Source organism: Sabethes cyaneus, chromosome 1 (assembly GCF_943734655.1).
Source record: "Sabethes cyaneus chromosome 1, idSabCyanKW18_F2, whole genome shotgun sequence".
NCBI lineage: Eukaryota > Metazoa > Arthropoda > Insecta > Diptera > Culicidae > Sabethes > Sabethes cyaneus.
In genome coordinates this window covers 130329361-130344691 of record NC_071353.1, presented here as the reverse complement: position 1 = coordinate 130344691, position 15331 = coordinate 130329361, and the positions used below count along the sequence as shown (strand labels likewise).

Genomic DNA, 15331 nt, shown 5'->3' with positions numbered 1-15331 from the left:
CGATTTAAATCCAATAACAATTTATACTTGAACTTCAGTATCTTCTAGTTATATTTTATGTCCAAGTCTAATTTCAACTTCGATTTAAGTTCAACTTCAAGTATAGTTTCATGTATAGTTTCAAGTACAATTTCAAATTCAATTTCAAGTCTAGTTGGAGTTCAGTTGGAGTCCAACTGAAAGCCGAATTTATTTCCATTTTTAAGGCATATTTTCCAAAAGTTAAGTGATGAAGTGAAACCTGCAAAGAAAAGTTGAAGAATTTTGTTCTGTCTCATGGAATATTTTCAAAATGTTTTTTTCTTGTTTTTAAATTTCTAATCTATTAATGATTTTTCGTGACGACATTTTTTTGTTCAGTGATAGCTGAAAAGCTAGGGCTTCCTGAACCCTGGTGCTCACGAACCAAACAACGTAGAGCATACAGTTTCTTGTAAAAATGTTAGTAAAATTTTACTAGTTTTACAGTTTTACTTCAGGTAGTATTCTTTTATCTGTCAGCTCATGGACATGACTACTGAGCTGACAGTGCTTGTCTTTCTCAGTTTTCTTCAATACAGTTTTCTACAATACAGTTTTCAAAACAATTCATTCATGAACTGCAGTGCTGAATGATTACTTGACTAACCTGCCAGTGAATTTTCTTGCTCTTGGCTGATATTTTAGGTCTCAAAGTTTAATTTTTTAAACTGCCTGCTTTTTAAAATTAACCCAAATCTGGTTGAAGAAAATTAAAACTTTAAAGCATTACAGTGGTTTACCGATTTTATCTACCCATCCGAAAATTTTTGGTTGATATATTTGGAAAGTAGACAAATTTGGGGAAAAATAAATTGCTCCAAAATAATTTAAATGAACAAAAAATATTGCTAATATTGATCATTTTTTTCAATTATGTATTATTTTAGCGTAATTTGATGCGTAGGGCTCATTTTATTCATATCAACCATTAGCCATAACGCATGTCAACTCAGCAATATTATGAAAAAAGACATATCGAAATTCAAAATTGCTCCGATTTTCCTCAAATTTTGTGTACTTATTCCTTTGTTGTAAATTTTAGATCCGTATTATTATTTGGTACTTAGGGTTCTCTTTTCTAAGTCAGTGTGGTCCCAAAAGTTACCATTTGTCCACCTTTTTTTTCTTTGAAAATTCTTAACTTTTGATCCATTGAACCGATTTCAATGATGTTAATACCAAATGGAAAGTATTTTAATAAGCTTTCAAGAAAAAAATATTGGACTAAAGCCCAAACATTTTTTATTATCGCAAAAATATTGAAAACATTCACTTTTTATGTTTCCATGGTGTGCAGCCCAAAGAAATTCTAAGTTTTCAAAAAGTATCAAGAATACAATGGAGACGCATGGTTTTTGTTTTTACTTGTAATAAAAGGGGTTTTTTGACAAAGAAAAGCGTCTCTAAAGTAAAACGCCATGCGAGTCCATTGCATTTTCGCATCTTTATTTCTTAAAAAGAGTATCTCAAAAACTAAAAATGTCAAAAATCTGTTTTTGATATCGTATGTAAACAACTAGCTTGCCATTGAAAGTATAATGAAAAAATAAAACCTTTTTTTTTCATTTCCGGGTTTCCGAATGATTGCTATACCTTTATACTATATATTTATATAGTAGAAAGGCAAAAACGAATATTTTAAATGTTTTAAGTGATTTTAAGAGTCTCAAGGCTGCTACAAAAATGTTTTTGCAATCATAAAAAACTTTGTACGTCAGTTTATTGTTTTTTTGAAAAGCTCAATAAAATTCCTTTTATTTGGTAATAAAATTATTCAAATCGGTTCAATAGTTCAAAAGATTAAAATTTTTAAGGAAAGAAAGGTGATAACCATAGTTAGCGGAGAGGGGGTGTGCCCGTTAGCGTTACGGTATAGAAAAATATCACAAAGGATCATTATGAAATGTTAAAAATATGCGTTACAAAATAAATGCAAGTTACTTTGCGGATTTGACTTCAGCATTATTATACCCATTCTGTGTATAATTACATACCACAGATGCCATACAGTAAACTATAAAATACAGAGAAATATTCCCTGTTATACATAAATTTATGAAATCTAGCAAATTTTCATGCCGAAATGACAATTTAAAAAAAGGTAGATAAAACCGGGTCTAAATGGTAGACAAAATCGGGGGTACCTAAAATCGGGTGTAGATTAAACCAGGTGTAGATATAATCGGAATACCACTGTAATTAAAACTATTGCATCAATTCAGGCATATTGAATACTAGTTGAGCCCGAATCTTACGATCCGGAAAATATAAATGTCTGTTCAGAATTCCGAAAACTGCGGATACATTCCATTGGCCAGTGTTTGCGAAGATCTTTGTATTAGTTCTTTGAGTTCTTATATTGCATAATATAGCTCTACGATGTACATAAAAGAGTCATAGCCGGAAACTGAAACATATAGTTTTTATGGTCGTATTGGATTTTATTTAACTGAATAAAAACTTCTGGCTGCTTGCAACATTTATGTAGTCTGATTGTTGCTTAGAATATTCTTGATCGATTGCTTTCATTAACTAATTTTTTAAAATTTTGTGACTTGGTCCGGTCTGATTTAATACCGACCATATGATATGGCGACAAGCAATCGAGTCAAGCAGTTGGGTCGAGCATTCGAGTCGAACAGTCAAGTCGAGACTGAATCGAGCAGCTAAATCAAGGTGTTCAGTCAAGCAGTCCGGTCGAGCAGTTGAGTCGAGCTGTCGAATCAAACAGAAGTCAAGCAGTTGAGTCGAGCAGTTAAATCAAGCAGTTCAAGTCTAACAGTTGAGTCAAGCAGTTCGGTCGAGTAGTCCAGTCGAGCAGTTGAATCGAGCAGTTAAGTCGAGCTGTCGAACCAAACAGTTAAGTCAAACAGTTAAGTCGAGCAGTCTAGTCGAGCTGTTGAATCAAGCTGTCAGTTGAGTCGAGCAATCAAATTGAGTAGTCTAGTCGAGCAGTTAAATCGAGCAATCAGGTTGAGCAGTTGAGTCGAGCAGCCGATTCGAAGTCCAATCGAGTAGTTGAGTCAAGCATTTCATTCGAGCAGTTGAGTCGAAAAGTCCAGTCGAGTAGTGGAATCGAGTAGTTGAGTCGGGCGTTGAATCGAACAGTCCTGTCGAGCAGTTCAATCGTACAGTTAAGTCCAGCAGTCGGGTCGAGTAATAAGTCAAGCAAATGTGTCAAGCAGTCGAATCGAGTAGTTAAGACGAGTAGTCTACTCGAGCAGTTAAATCGAACTGTTCAGTCAAGCAGTCAAGTCGATCTGTCCAATCAAGCAGTTAAGCCTCTTATGACCTTTTATGACGATAAACGCTCTTATGACGTCCTGCCAGAGACCTGGTTTTCGGTACAGACATAAGCCTCTTATATAAATAGATGAGATTTCTACGTACTGTTACCGATGAATCTAGAGGTAGTACGTCTTCCGATGCTTTCCAGAAAAAGAAGCAAAAATGAAGAAATGAGACAGAAGGAAAAAAACGGAAAAGAGTCGGAAAACGTGACAAAAACGGAAGAAATGAGTTAGAGAGGGGAAAACGGCGAGAGAGAAAAAAATAAAAACTTACATGCACCTCTATTCTCTATTTCGAACGAGTTGGTGTTTCGAACGAAAGTGGATGGTATTCTTCATTCTGCCAGCAAAATAAAATGGGCAAAACAACTCGTTCGAAACAAATCTAACAAAATAAAAATTCGTTCGAAATACAGAATAAGAGTGATGAAAAAACGTGACAGAATGGCAGGGTAAATGGGACGAAAAACAGAAGAGGAAAAACGAGGCAAAAACTCAGGAGACTGAACGAAAAAGGGGAAGAAAGGTGGAGAGAAAGGAAGAACAACTCTAAAGAGAACGAGAGAAAATGGGGATAAATTGGACAGAAAAAGTACAAACACGAAAAAAATAAAAAAAAAATAAAATAAAATAAAAAAAAAAATGGGGAAAAAATAAAAACAGAAGACAAAAGGAGTAAAACAGAAAAGAAAAACAAAACGTGACAGAAAATGAAGATAAGCAGGACATGATAAGAAAAGGAATGGAACAGACGAACGAACGAAAAACGAACGACGGACAAACGAAAATCGCAATAGAAAAGGAGTTAAAAAGCGGAAAAAGACGAAAACCACGACCTAGACAAAGAAAAAAATCGAAGCGGGTGGAAAATGACAAAGAACGAGACAAGATAAGAGGAGAAACCGGCCTAAAACGGGGAAAATGGAACAGAGGAAACTTAGGACTTAGGAAAAAAGCGAAAAAAGGGATCGACAAAAAAAAACAAAAGAAACAGAAAAAGTGGACACAGCGGGCAGGTAAAAGGAAATACGTGAGAGGAAAAGAAGAAAAATGATACAAGGGAATACGGAACAGAAAACAAGAGAAAACAAAACGAAAAAGACGAATTATGAGAGAGATAAGTTAATTGATAGAGGAACCGAGAACAACGGGAAAAAGAGATCAAATGGAAAAATAGAAGGAGAAATATGGCACAAATATGGGAAAATTGACTGAAAAGAAAACCAGTAAAAATGAAGAAGGTAAAATAGAAGAAAAAAAGATGAAGAAACGGGTGACAAAAAGGGAAACCGTAGATGAAAAGGAAAAGGGGTGCCAAAAACAGAATAAAAAAGACGGAAAAACGGGGTATTAAAGAGGAAACCGGCACAGAGGAAGGCGAAAAACGGGATAAAAAGAGTTAGAAACATAGGTAAACTGTAAATGAATGAATATTTTCTGAGACAGAAAATAAGGAAATCGAAAGAACAAAAGGAAAAACGAGGAGAACAAGAGAACAAAAGGAGAAAAGAGGTAAAACGTGTGACAGAATAAGACGAAAAACGTCAATTGTAATTTCAAGTAAAGCTTTGTGTCTAATGCGCACGAACATAAAATAAAATTTGTAAATCAAATTAGTCCAAATTAAGTTCAAGTCTAATTTAATATCCAAATCATGTTCAATTTCAAGTTCCATTGCGTTTGATTGATTTTAGGTTTGTGTTTAAGTCAAATTTAAACTCCGATTGCAAGGTTAATTGCAAGTCCAATTTCAAGTAAAATTTCAATTCCAATTTTAAGTTCAATTTCGATCTAAATTTTAAATCCAATTTTAAGTCGAATTTGAACTTTAATTTAAAATTCAGTTCTAAGTCTAATTTAATCCCGAGTTTAAATAAAACTTCAAGTTCAATTTTAATTCAAAGCTTCAAACACTGTTTAAAGTTCAATTGCATGCCTATTCCCAGGTAAAACTTTCAGTCCAATTTACTCCGAATTTAAGCCTAATTTCAAAGCCCATTTCCAGTTTCATTTTGAAGTAAAGCTTCAAGCCCAAAATAATCAAAATAGTGTAAGTGTAAGTGTAATTAAATGCCCTGTGTCAAGTCCAATTTCAAGTTCAATTTTAACTTTAATTTCTAGTTTAATTTTAACTTTGATATTAAATCCAGTCGTACCTGAAAGTCCGAAATTTTCAACTTAATCGGCAGCTATTTTTGTGGTAAGTAATAATAGATTTACCATCCTACGATTTCTTCGTTTTTGCAGGTCAAAACATTCGTCTGAAAGGTCAGGTTCTCCACCTTTTGCCTATGCCTGGGCACACTAGTGCGTGTTCGTTAACCTTGTATTTTCCCAAGATAAACTTTACGAAACACATTCCGTAGTCAAATGTTTGCTAAACGGAATTCTTATTTCACCTTGTTGACATTGACGCGGCATGATTTTTAATTTCTGCGGAATTTTGTCTAGTTGGTTCTGCTTAAATGTTCTACCATGTAGCATTTCTCCTAATTGTTTTTTCAATGAGTACAAGAGAGCTTCGTATTCAGCAGCATATGAAAAAATCAACTAATGCTTATTGTGTCGTACACATAGGGCACGCCCGAAACAAGGAAAAGTTTTTCGCAGAAGCGGTGACGCTTTGCGAAAGCTTAATGCTACGATAGACCCATTCGTTCTTTGCGTGTAAGCAAGTCGTAATAATGAACATGTTTTTGTTGAAAAATTATGAGTTAGAATTTGTCACCAAAATTTCTGAACAGGTAAACGTTCGGTGAGTATTTGATCGGTGGAAATTGAATCACAATACTGACAACGATTTAATATTAAGGAATAATTTCCAAAAAAATTGCCGTAAAAAGCAGATTTCAAAAATGTTCTGAAATTTAATAAAGACAGTTTTGCCATATGCTACTTTTACTAGGAACAGATTGTTTTGATGCCAATAGCGAATTCTAAGAATTACACCACATCGAAATATTTTGCCCATCTGGCAGACAGCACTATGAAAGATATTCAAAAAAAAACTGAAACTGTAGCAAAATTCAAGAGCGAGGGTAGGTAAACAAACAGGGCTACTAATTCCACCTAATTGACTGTTTTAGGTAAGCTTTTAATTTTTCTGGAAAATTTCTTCTGCGAACTGTATTTGTAGGTGGTTCGGGGAAAAATCAACAAGTTTTCAATGAAACAAACAAACAAAATAATTGCCTAAGGAACTAAACATAATACAATGGATGAACTTGTTAGCAACCTGTAGCTAGTGGAGTTCTCACAAGAAGTTATTTTTAGCTTCCGTAGTTTGGAAGTTTAAAAATAACAATATGCCTTGTTTTTCGTAGAAATTGATAAAGATACTTACGACGTGTTACGGTGATTACTTGAAATGTAATGTTTTTCCCTCGTCAACCAAAATGAAGGTTTGAAATTTCCACTCAAGCCAAAACTTAAACAATACCTGCGGCGCGAGAACGCCATTCGCCTACGGTGGCGCTGTTATCAGATAATATAATGACTCACTTTCCGTTGTAACGTTACCGATTTTTTCAGACCTGCGATAGTTTTGTTTGTCAATATCCTACTTTTGATATACGAAGGCCCGTAAATTGCTGCTGCTTGAACGTTTGAGTTCGACGAATGTAACCACTTCACATTTAGCAGTCCTTATAATCAAAAAATTCAGTTTTTACACTATGTCACAGGTTTATCCAGTAATCTTCGATGACACGAATTGTCAGATAGCTTTTAAAGCCAAAAATATAATAAACAGAAGTGGGCCTAAAGTGCTACCCTGTTGCTGTACTCAGTTAACAAAAGTAAAAGTAAGAAGTAAAATCCGCAAAAGTCACATATGTATCTTTTGTTTTTAAAACGAAGTTCGGCATGAGATCGAAACGTTTTGTTGTGACGGACCGATCACGAAAAAAACTGTACTGATCGGGATCTATGTAACTAGTTGCTGGTGCGACTTAAAACAACAGGGCTTGCAACTATTACAAAAAATTTGCATGCGACTGATAAATTAGTTATCCCAAGGGCAGGATTCTACATTCCTACGAATGTACCACGAGATCAAGTGAATATGAATACATAAATACAACCAAACTGACGGGAATTTATCTTGCTTTAATGAGTTGTTAAAGATGCAGCAGAGTGGATCTTTACTTGAAGGAGCAAAACCCCTCCAAGATACTGAATTGGTGGCAATGTTAGACGGGGATCCATGCTAAACGTACGAAGAGCTTACTTCAACATTGTAGGTTACCCGTCAAGCCACGTGAATGATTTAAAAGCAAGGATTGCTTATAATTTGAAACCAATGGAGGTGGAGTGTCTGTCGTTTTTTCTGTGAACAACTGCTATAGCGGTAAAAAATAACCAAAATACCAACAAAACAACTAAAAATTGATTCTACAGCATGACAACGTTCGGCCTCATGTTACCAAACCGACTTGGACCAAACAGTCAAATGGAATGTCCAACCTCACCGGTAACTTTTCTCAGATAATGCCGATGAGAAAAAATTATAACTAGCGGTGAATAATAGTTTGAATGTTTCATGTCTAACTATTTTTTACAATTAAGTTCTATCTTCATAATAGAATGAGCGAGAACTTAGCTGCACACCTAATATACTGGGATTCACTTGCAAGTATAAAAATTTAATACGTAACGAACAGCGGTTAGTTTTGCAAGGCCTTTGAGCATTGTTGGAATAGTTTGCACAAAATCTAAACAAAATTAGGCATTAAACTATCTAATACAACGGCTGGCAGGAGTTTAGTGAGCAAAACTTTCGGGTATCAACCGAAAGAGCGTGGGTGCTAGCCCCACCTGCCATTGCACAACTGTACATAACTTTTCACCTAGAGAAGCTAGAGATTTGACAGCTTAGAGAAACGTATGCGGGCGTATACCTGCTCTGAGTTTGCTGAAAACAGTTTATGGTAAAACTATAGCTGAAAAATTTGTATATTAAAACCATTTTTGTTCTCAGATACACTTTACACTGTTTTTTAACATTCTTGTAAAATTTGTTTTACCATAAGCCATTACCATAAATGCAATATTTCTAACTAATGTGCCGCATCCGAATTTTTTGAAACACTGATAAATAAAGACATTTTTAGAGTTGCGAAATCCTACATTTCCCCAGAGCAACACGGATTTTTCCCTAGTAGATCTACTGATACCAAACTAGTTCAATTTTCATCACTGTGGCTCACCTCCATGGTTCAAAAATTTCAAGTCGACGCGACATACACTGACCTTACACCAGCCTTTGATAGAGTCAATTACCAAATTCTGCTTGCCAAACTCGATCTCGTCTGGTTGTGTCATAAAACCTTGTCTACTGGTTCGAGTTGTATCTGACCAATCGCCGATTGGTGCGTCAAATTGCGATCAACGGAATCAGATGAGTTTCATAATCTGTTAGGTGTCCCACAAGGCAGCAATTTAGGACCATTGCTGTTTATATGCTGACGATTTCAAAATTTTCTGGACTAATGGTGCTCCCATAGATTACCAGTTGTTGCAAAAAGTCATTGACAAGTTTTACGACGGGAACCAAAGCAATTTCATGATTATCAGCGTGACGAAATACTCTGCAAAGATTTGAATGTGTTTCAATCGTCAGGATCAAGTATATCAGCAGACAGATGAATTCGATGAAAAAACATTTTTGTAAACGATAAAACTGAATAGTGTCCGATATCGGAACGAAAATTGAAGTCCGGGTTCCGGTCCCGTTATAAATCGGGACGAACTTTGTTATTCCGTCTTTATTCCGGTCCGATTTTGCTTTGTTCCGGTTCCGGAACCTGAACAGAGCCAAATCGGACCGGATTATTAGTCTTTATAGTCGGAATAACAAAGTTCGTGCCGACTTTACGAAGCATAGTTGTTGAGTTATGTGCAAAGGTTATTTTAGGGCGGTTTTGATGTAATTTTTTTATTATACGGCAAATACGATATCAACTGGAGGATATTACTTGTTGAAAATTTGTAGTAACGTTTTACATCACTAACATATCTGTTTTGAAAATACGGTGAAAAAAATTTACAAAAATATATTTCGCTTTTCCATAATTTAATCAAACGTCAACGCCTAGCGGGGTAAAAGTGCGATTCACGGACGGGGCAAAAGCGCGATTCATGAACGAGGCAAAAATGTGTAGCTAATTATACACAGCTTCAGGCACTATATTACAGATACTAGAAATGGAAGATCTGCAGAAAACTGCGTGCTCTACAGATGTTGGCCGAAGGAAAACAATGTTTTTCCGCTGATGAAACAAAAAACAAACGTTTGGAAAAGTTTCGATCTGACAGGGGCTGCAATACACCAGCGTAAAATGGAAAAGGCGCGCTGAGAATATTCCTTACCGAAACATAACGGAGATTGAAGATAATATGGTTTTGTTAGCTACTGCTGTGCTAATTTCATGAATTCGTGCTTCGCACTTTTGCCCAGCGGTAATCGCACTTTTGCCCGGCTAGTAGGGTAAAAGTGCGAATCGGCACTTGATCAGAAAGATGAAAAATTTGTTTTGCATAGCACTATTATTCCAGACGATTTATAGAATGTGAAGACATTGAGTTACCTCAAGAACATTGATGACAACTATCCCGCCCTACTCTTTTTATTAGAAAATTGAAATTCTGGAATATATAGAATTCGGGGTAAACCAAATGTGATTGTTGTCTTGTACAGAAAGTGTCTTCATTCTGAATAAAAATAATGCCAGTACGGGGATCTCTGACAAATAATAGTTCTAAATTAATCGGACTCATGAATATACTTAATTCTCATAAAAATCTCTGGCAGCTAGAAATTCAATGTTATTAAGGGATAATGAGCAAAATCTCAAATAGCACATATCGAAGAAAAATCTTATAATCAATTTAATTAATGATTAAAACACAAATATTAAGCGATGGACAAGTTCATGTTGATTTTAATTCCTTATTTTACATAATTCATTCTAATGATGCTGCCATTTAGATCTGCTAATGTTGATCGAAGTGTTCAAGAAAGTATAGTCATCTCGATAAGTAAGGAATTTCAGGTAAGGCTAACCAGAGAGAGGATGAGAAGACGTAAAGTGCACCGTTGAAGAAAGGTAGGAGCAAAATATTAAAAAATTTAGTTGATTTTATAAATTCAGAAGAGAGAGAAAAACGTTTCGACGTCTCAACGTTGACATGATTGGTCATTTGACCGTATTAGGCAATTTTAAACATATATCTATGCAGGCTGCGGGGACAGCGGGCGCTTGGTAGCGATCAGGTTTTGGGGTTTGGCGACGGATTCCCGTTATCAATACCGCGCATTAGCTGTTTGATCACGAGGGTTAAAGACGCATGCGACTCTATGGCTTAAAGCTTCTGTTGACTACCGCGAACGCCCTCGTCGTGCTGCGCTCAATTTATTCTGTAGATCTATCTTGGGACAGTGCATAAATGCCAGGGGGTTGGAAGATGAAATTTGTTCCATTGGTCGAGCCCTGATAGGTTGATAACCACTGAAGGTTCGAGATTTGTCTTTATATTGGTTCTTTTATGGTTGTTTGTGTTGGAAAATTGATTGGTGCGCGGTTGAGGCCAATCATTGTTAGGCGGAGCTGGCGCAATATTTACTTTTTCATAATACTACAATGAGATTTTTTTAATCAAGCAAAAAAAATTAAGCGTTTTGAGAGTCGAAATTTAATCGTGAAAACCGAATCTATACTTTCCAAACATAAGTCAATTATTTTCCATGTAAAAAGTCTACCAAAAAGAGACAATATCGAAAAGAAAAAATTTCAAAAAATCTCACTAATCAAAAAAAGATGCCTTCAGGAAAGTTGCAAAACACATTAAAATAAGCAACTTTGTTAAATATAGTTCGTGCGACCAGAGTCCGAAACCTGCACCGAACCGTGCAAATAAACGAAATTGCGGACGGAGTGATTAAATTCTCAGTGAAGGAAGAAAAAATGCGTGGGTAGCAGTAGTATAATTGAGATTGAATTTCTTTTGATATTGCAGTAACAGTAGTAGTGATTATAATAACAACAACAAAGCGTTAGCTAAAGTTTGAGACGTTTGTGAGAACTAACACCTACCTGTTCGGGTCACTAGGCTCCTTCAAGATGTTTGGCGCCGACAACAGTATCTCTCCATCTCTTTCCCATTTTTCAATTGATTTTTTTCTGAGATTCCTTCGGAGATCTCTTGATGGAAATATTTTTCTATGTTGCTTGGATTACACATTTTCATTAATTATTTCGGACACTCGCTTGATCGGGATAACACTGTTTTTGAGTTACGCTATATTAAAGTCCACCAAGTAACAACTTTCAATGCAAGTGTTTTGGTAGAGAGTCGTGCAGGGTCAGGTTAATTTGTTTAGCATTTTGTAGTATTTTTGTTGTACTTTCACATGGGTAATGAATGGCTTGCAAGTTTTTGCATATTTGGGAGTTATTGCTATTGAAAATATCATGATTTTTAAGAGAAATTTTGAATTTTATTCTCAAATATTGACGATAGCAAGTTACTATACTCTAGAGAGGTATGTAATTTGACTGTTTGAAAATCATTGTCAAACATGCCAAACGTGTGAAAACACTGTGGAAAGAATTATGTTCAAAAAGTTGATTATCGTGGAGTTTTCGCAAAAGTTGTTGATTAACTTTACAACTATAATAGCTGGAAGGTTGCTTTCTTTGGCAAAGTGCTTTATAATAATCTTCTCAAAAAATTTGTAGAACATTATTTTGCTCTATCTCTTACCACTTAAAAAATAAATCTTCTATCTTACTTCTAGGGGGATTAATCAAAGAATCGTTCATACCATAAGAAAGAGCTTTTTACGTTGAGAAATTTCTCGGAACATCTGGGAAAGATGTCAAATGTCCACAGAGAAGTAGAAGGGAGTGCGAAATTCGCTAAAAGCGATCAGAATGGAATATGTGTAGTTTGTCCTAAGTTATCTGCAAAAACATAAAAATTGAAAAAATACCCGATTTTGTCAGTCCCGTTTTTGTCACCCCTAATTTCCTCATGGGGGTGACAAAATCGTGTCGTTACTGTGTATATTAAATAATATTGAAAGCACAAAAGGTCATATTTAAACAATTTTTGATTACTATTTGAGACGATGTGCCCCAGGGAGCATTGCCTGCCAGCTACGATGCATTTCATAAATACTTTCGAATGGTGATTGAAGGAAATGAGACGAATTTAAACTGAATTTGAAATTATTAAATTGCCAGAAATCAAAGTTTGTTAATTTTAGGGGGTTTATTCTACTGACAAGCAACCCTAATTACTCTGTAGTATTGATTAACAGTGCACTAATAAATTAATTACTAATGACGGATAACCTTGACTAATTTTGGGCTGACTTTGTCGACTCAATTTTCACCGAAAATCGACTAATTTGATTGCTTTGTTTTGTGCAGCTATCAACTAAATCATAAAGGCCTATTGAACGATATGACAAAGTGGCTGTTAGAACTGCTATAACAAATAGCACCAAATAGAGAACCTTTCAACCGTAAACAGTTTGTCATAAATCCCAAAATAATAACACGCAACACACAACCCTCTATCCCTTGCAGGTACCTACCGCTTCCTGATGTCTCGCTTGTATCCGATGTCATGAATGAAACTTTCGCTATGGAGCAATCTGGGCTCTTCCTGGAAGGTGACGCTGCTTTTGCGAGGACGCCGTCCAGCAGTTGCACCCCCCGTGCTCTGCCGTTCCGCTTCGTGGGATGTAGCAGATTGGGAGCCTTCCCCATTGGTTTGCTTCAGCAGACTGAGCCGTCTACGGGAAGACTCAAAACTGGCCGCTCCACCGGAGTTAGCGCGGGTACGCAGCTCTTCCACCGTTGCCGGTGGTTTGTGGGGAAGCTTCGCTTCGAACTGATCCTGAGATAGCTCGGGCATAATGGCACTTTATTGATAGAGTAGGCGCCCTTCAAGCAGTTGAAATAAAATTAACTTGAAGCCGTTGTACGCACTATCTTCGCCTTGAAACAAAAGTCCCTACGTCACTCAACTTGGGTAACCCAAATTCTTACAAGTGAAACCAACACAATTTCACGCGTCCGCGTATACGACGACGATGCACCCCAAGAGGGTTTGTTTGTACGCGAAAAATCAAACGCTACCAGGGCTGGCAGGGGTGCTGGGATGCGTGGCAGGTACGGTTCAACGATTTCACTGAATGAATGAAAAAACACGATTCGCTAATCTAAAAGCCAGCAAGCAGGCAAAGGGAGAGAAGACACGCGGCGATGCAGTTCAGTGTTGTAAACGACGATACTCTTCTGGAAAGCTTTGTTGTTTCTTACTTCGCGGACGGTGAGTTACTGTCGGTTCGGGGTCTTGACTTGGAAGGTGCCTTGATTCAACCAACCGTTGCGTCGTCATCGTCGTCGTCGTCGTTCATACATATATGAATGTAGTGATGCGATTTACCAGCCAGCAGCTAGCCTAGTGCTGGCAAATCAAAACCATTGCCTGCTTTGTGTACAGTCCTACGAGCAACTGTAAACTGTAATACTGGTGAAACGACGCGACGTCGGTTATGCGTCTTGGTGAAGTTTGCATCCGTCCGTGTACACAAACTAGAGCGTCGTCGCAACGCAAGGTTTCGGATTCAAAACAAACCAACAAAAAGAAACGCGCTGTCGATGGGTGGATGGATGGGTGCATGCATGCTGTCAGTTTCAGCTGAGCCTATAATCTTGACAAGTAGCGAACACTTTACCGACATGAAACTAGTCTTACAAGCGTTGAAATTTTTATAAGCAGTATAATAACGATTTGTAAAAGGAATTTTTAGTGACGCTCTATTTTTGACATTCTTTACTACGCATGAAAGTTTCAGTTCTCTCAATTATGGAAATTTTCATTAGCCATTGCATCCGACTAACGCTGATTCGTGGCAATAATGGCATGGTGGATTTATGCACTACATAAACAGGTTATTTGCTGTTGGAATTTTCATTGCATCATCGATACATCGATTAGATTCAATTTTTGTTGACTTCGATGCACAATCCAATGCTGTCTGGTGGCAAACATAGCAATGAATATGGGATTCGCGCTTAGAAAATTGACAAACTGTTGAACAATTTCCGTATGAAACACTACTATCCCGCGTTCAGCTTATCAGTCCGAAGAGCATAGTTTTCGCCACGGTGCACAGTGTTTTGTGATATTTACTGCTGATAGCGATGGGTAAACAACTGCCGCTGTGCAATGGCCTAATGGTTGCAATGCAATGGCATGCAAACTAACTAACTAACGCGCGCTCATCACATGTTAATTCCGTCGAAAAACAAAGTGTCGAACAGAAATCAAGCAGCAGCACAGTAGAGAGGAGCAAAAATGAACCGGATTTGACTCTGTTGAATCAACGCAGTTCTACATGACGGTGGTCACATAGGCAGAGGTACAGCATGCAGGCCCCGAATATTGGCCCTGTTCAGTTCAGTGCCTAACGGAACAATCCATGCGAAGATAATTGTGTAAACTGTGTCTGCAAACGCTACCAGTAGATGTCAAACAAAACAACTGAGTTATTGATACATACTTCTATTTGTCCTACAACTGCATTAGAATTGCAACTGCGATGACTGGTGATTCACTCATTAAACTACTTTGTTTCTGGGTGAATTATTTCGAATTCATTATTTCTATTTTTGGATTGAATCAAATAAGTACTACATGTTATTTCAAGAATACGATGGCTTAGTTCAGGAAGTAAACTTTCCAATGGACTATGGCAATGATTTTGGCAAACTACCAGTTTTGATTTTATTTCATTTATACTATTCCTACAGCTAGTAATTGAATGCATTTTTGCATCAAAATGCCCTAGGGAGCTGGTAGGTAAACTGTAAACACCCAGTCGTCGGCTGTATTATCTTCATAATAGGCTACCGACCAGCGATTACAAGGCAGCATGGAGTTAAAAACAAGATTATCACGATTTTGTACTCGAATACCAAGTGGTCAGCACATGCAATGTTTTG

At 36.8% G+C, this 15331-nt stretch overlaps 1 protein-coding gene across 2 annotated transcripts in view; it reads right to left on the bottom strand.

Moving 5' to 3' along the window:
- LOC128734840 (cytosolic purine 5'-nucleotidase) overlaps positions 1–15331 on the bottom strand; it is an 83464-nt gene that overhangs the window by 47296 nt on the left and 20837 nt on the right. Inside the window, exon 1 of one of the 2 annotated variants that reach the window (XM_053829214.1) lies at positions 12913–13643. The exons of the other annotated variant lie outside the window; for it this stretch is intronic. Within the exon in view, the coding sequence (XP_053685189.1) occupies positions 12913–13235 (323 nt within the window). The 5' untranslated portion in view covers positions 13236–13643. Of the gene's footprint in view, positions 1–12912; positions 13644–15331 lie in introns of those variants that run through there. 2 annotated transcript variants of the gene reach the window in all.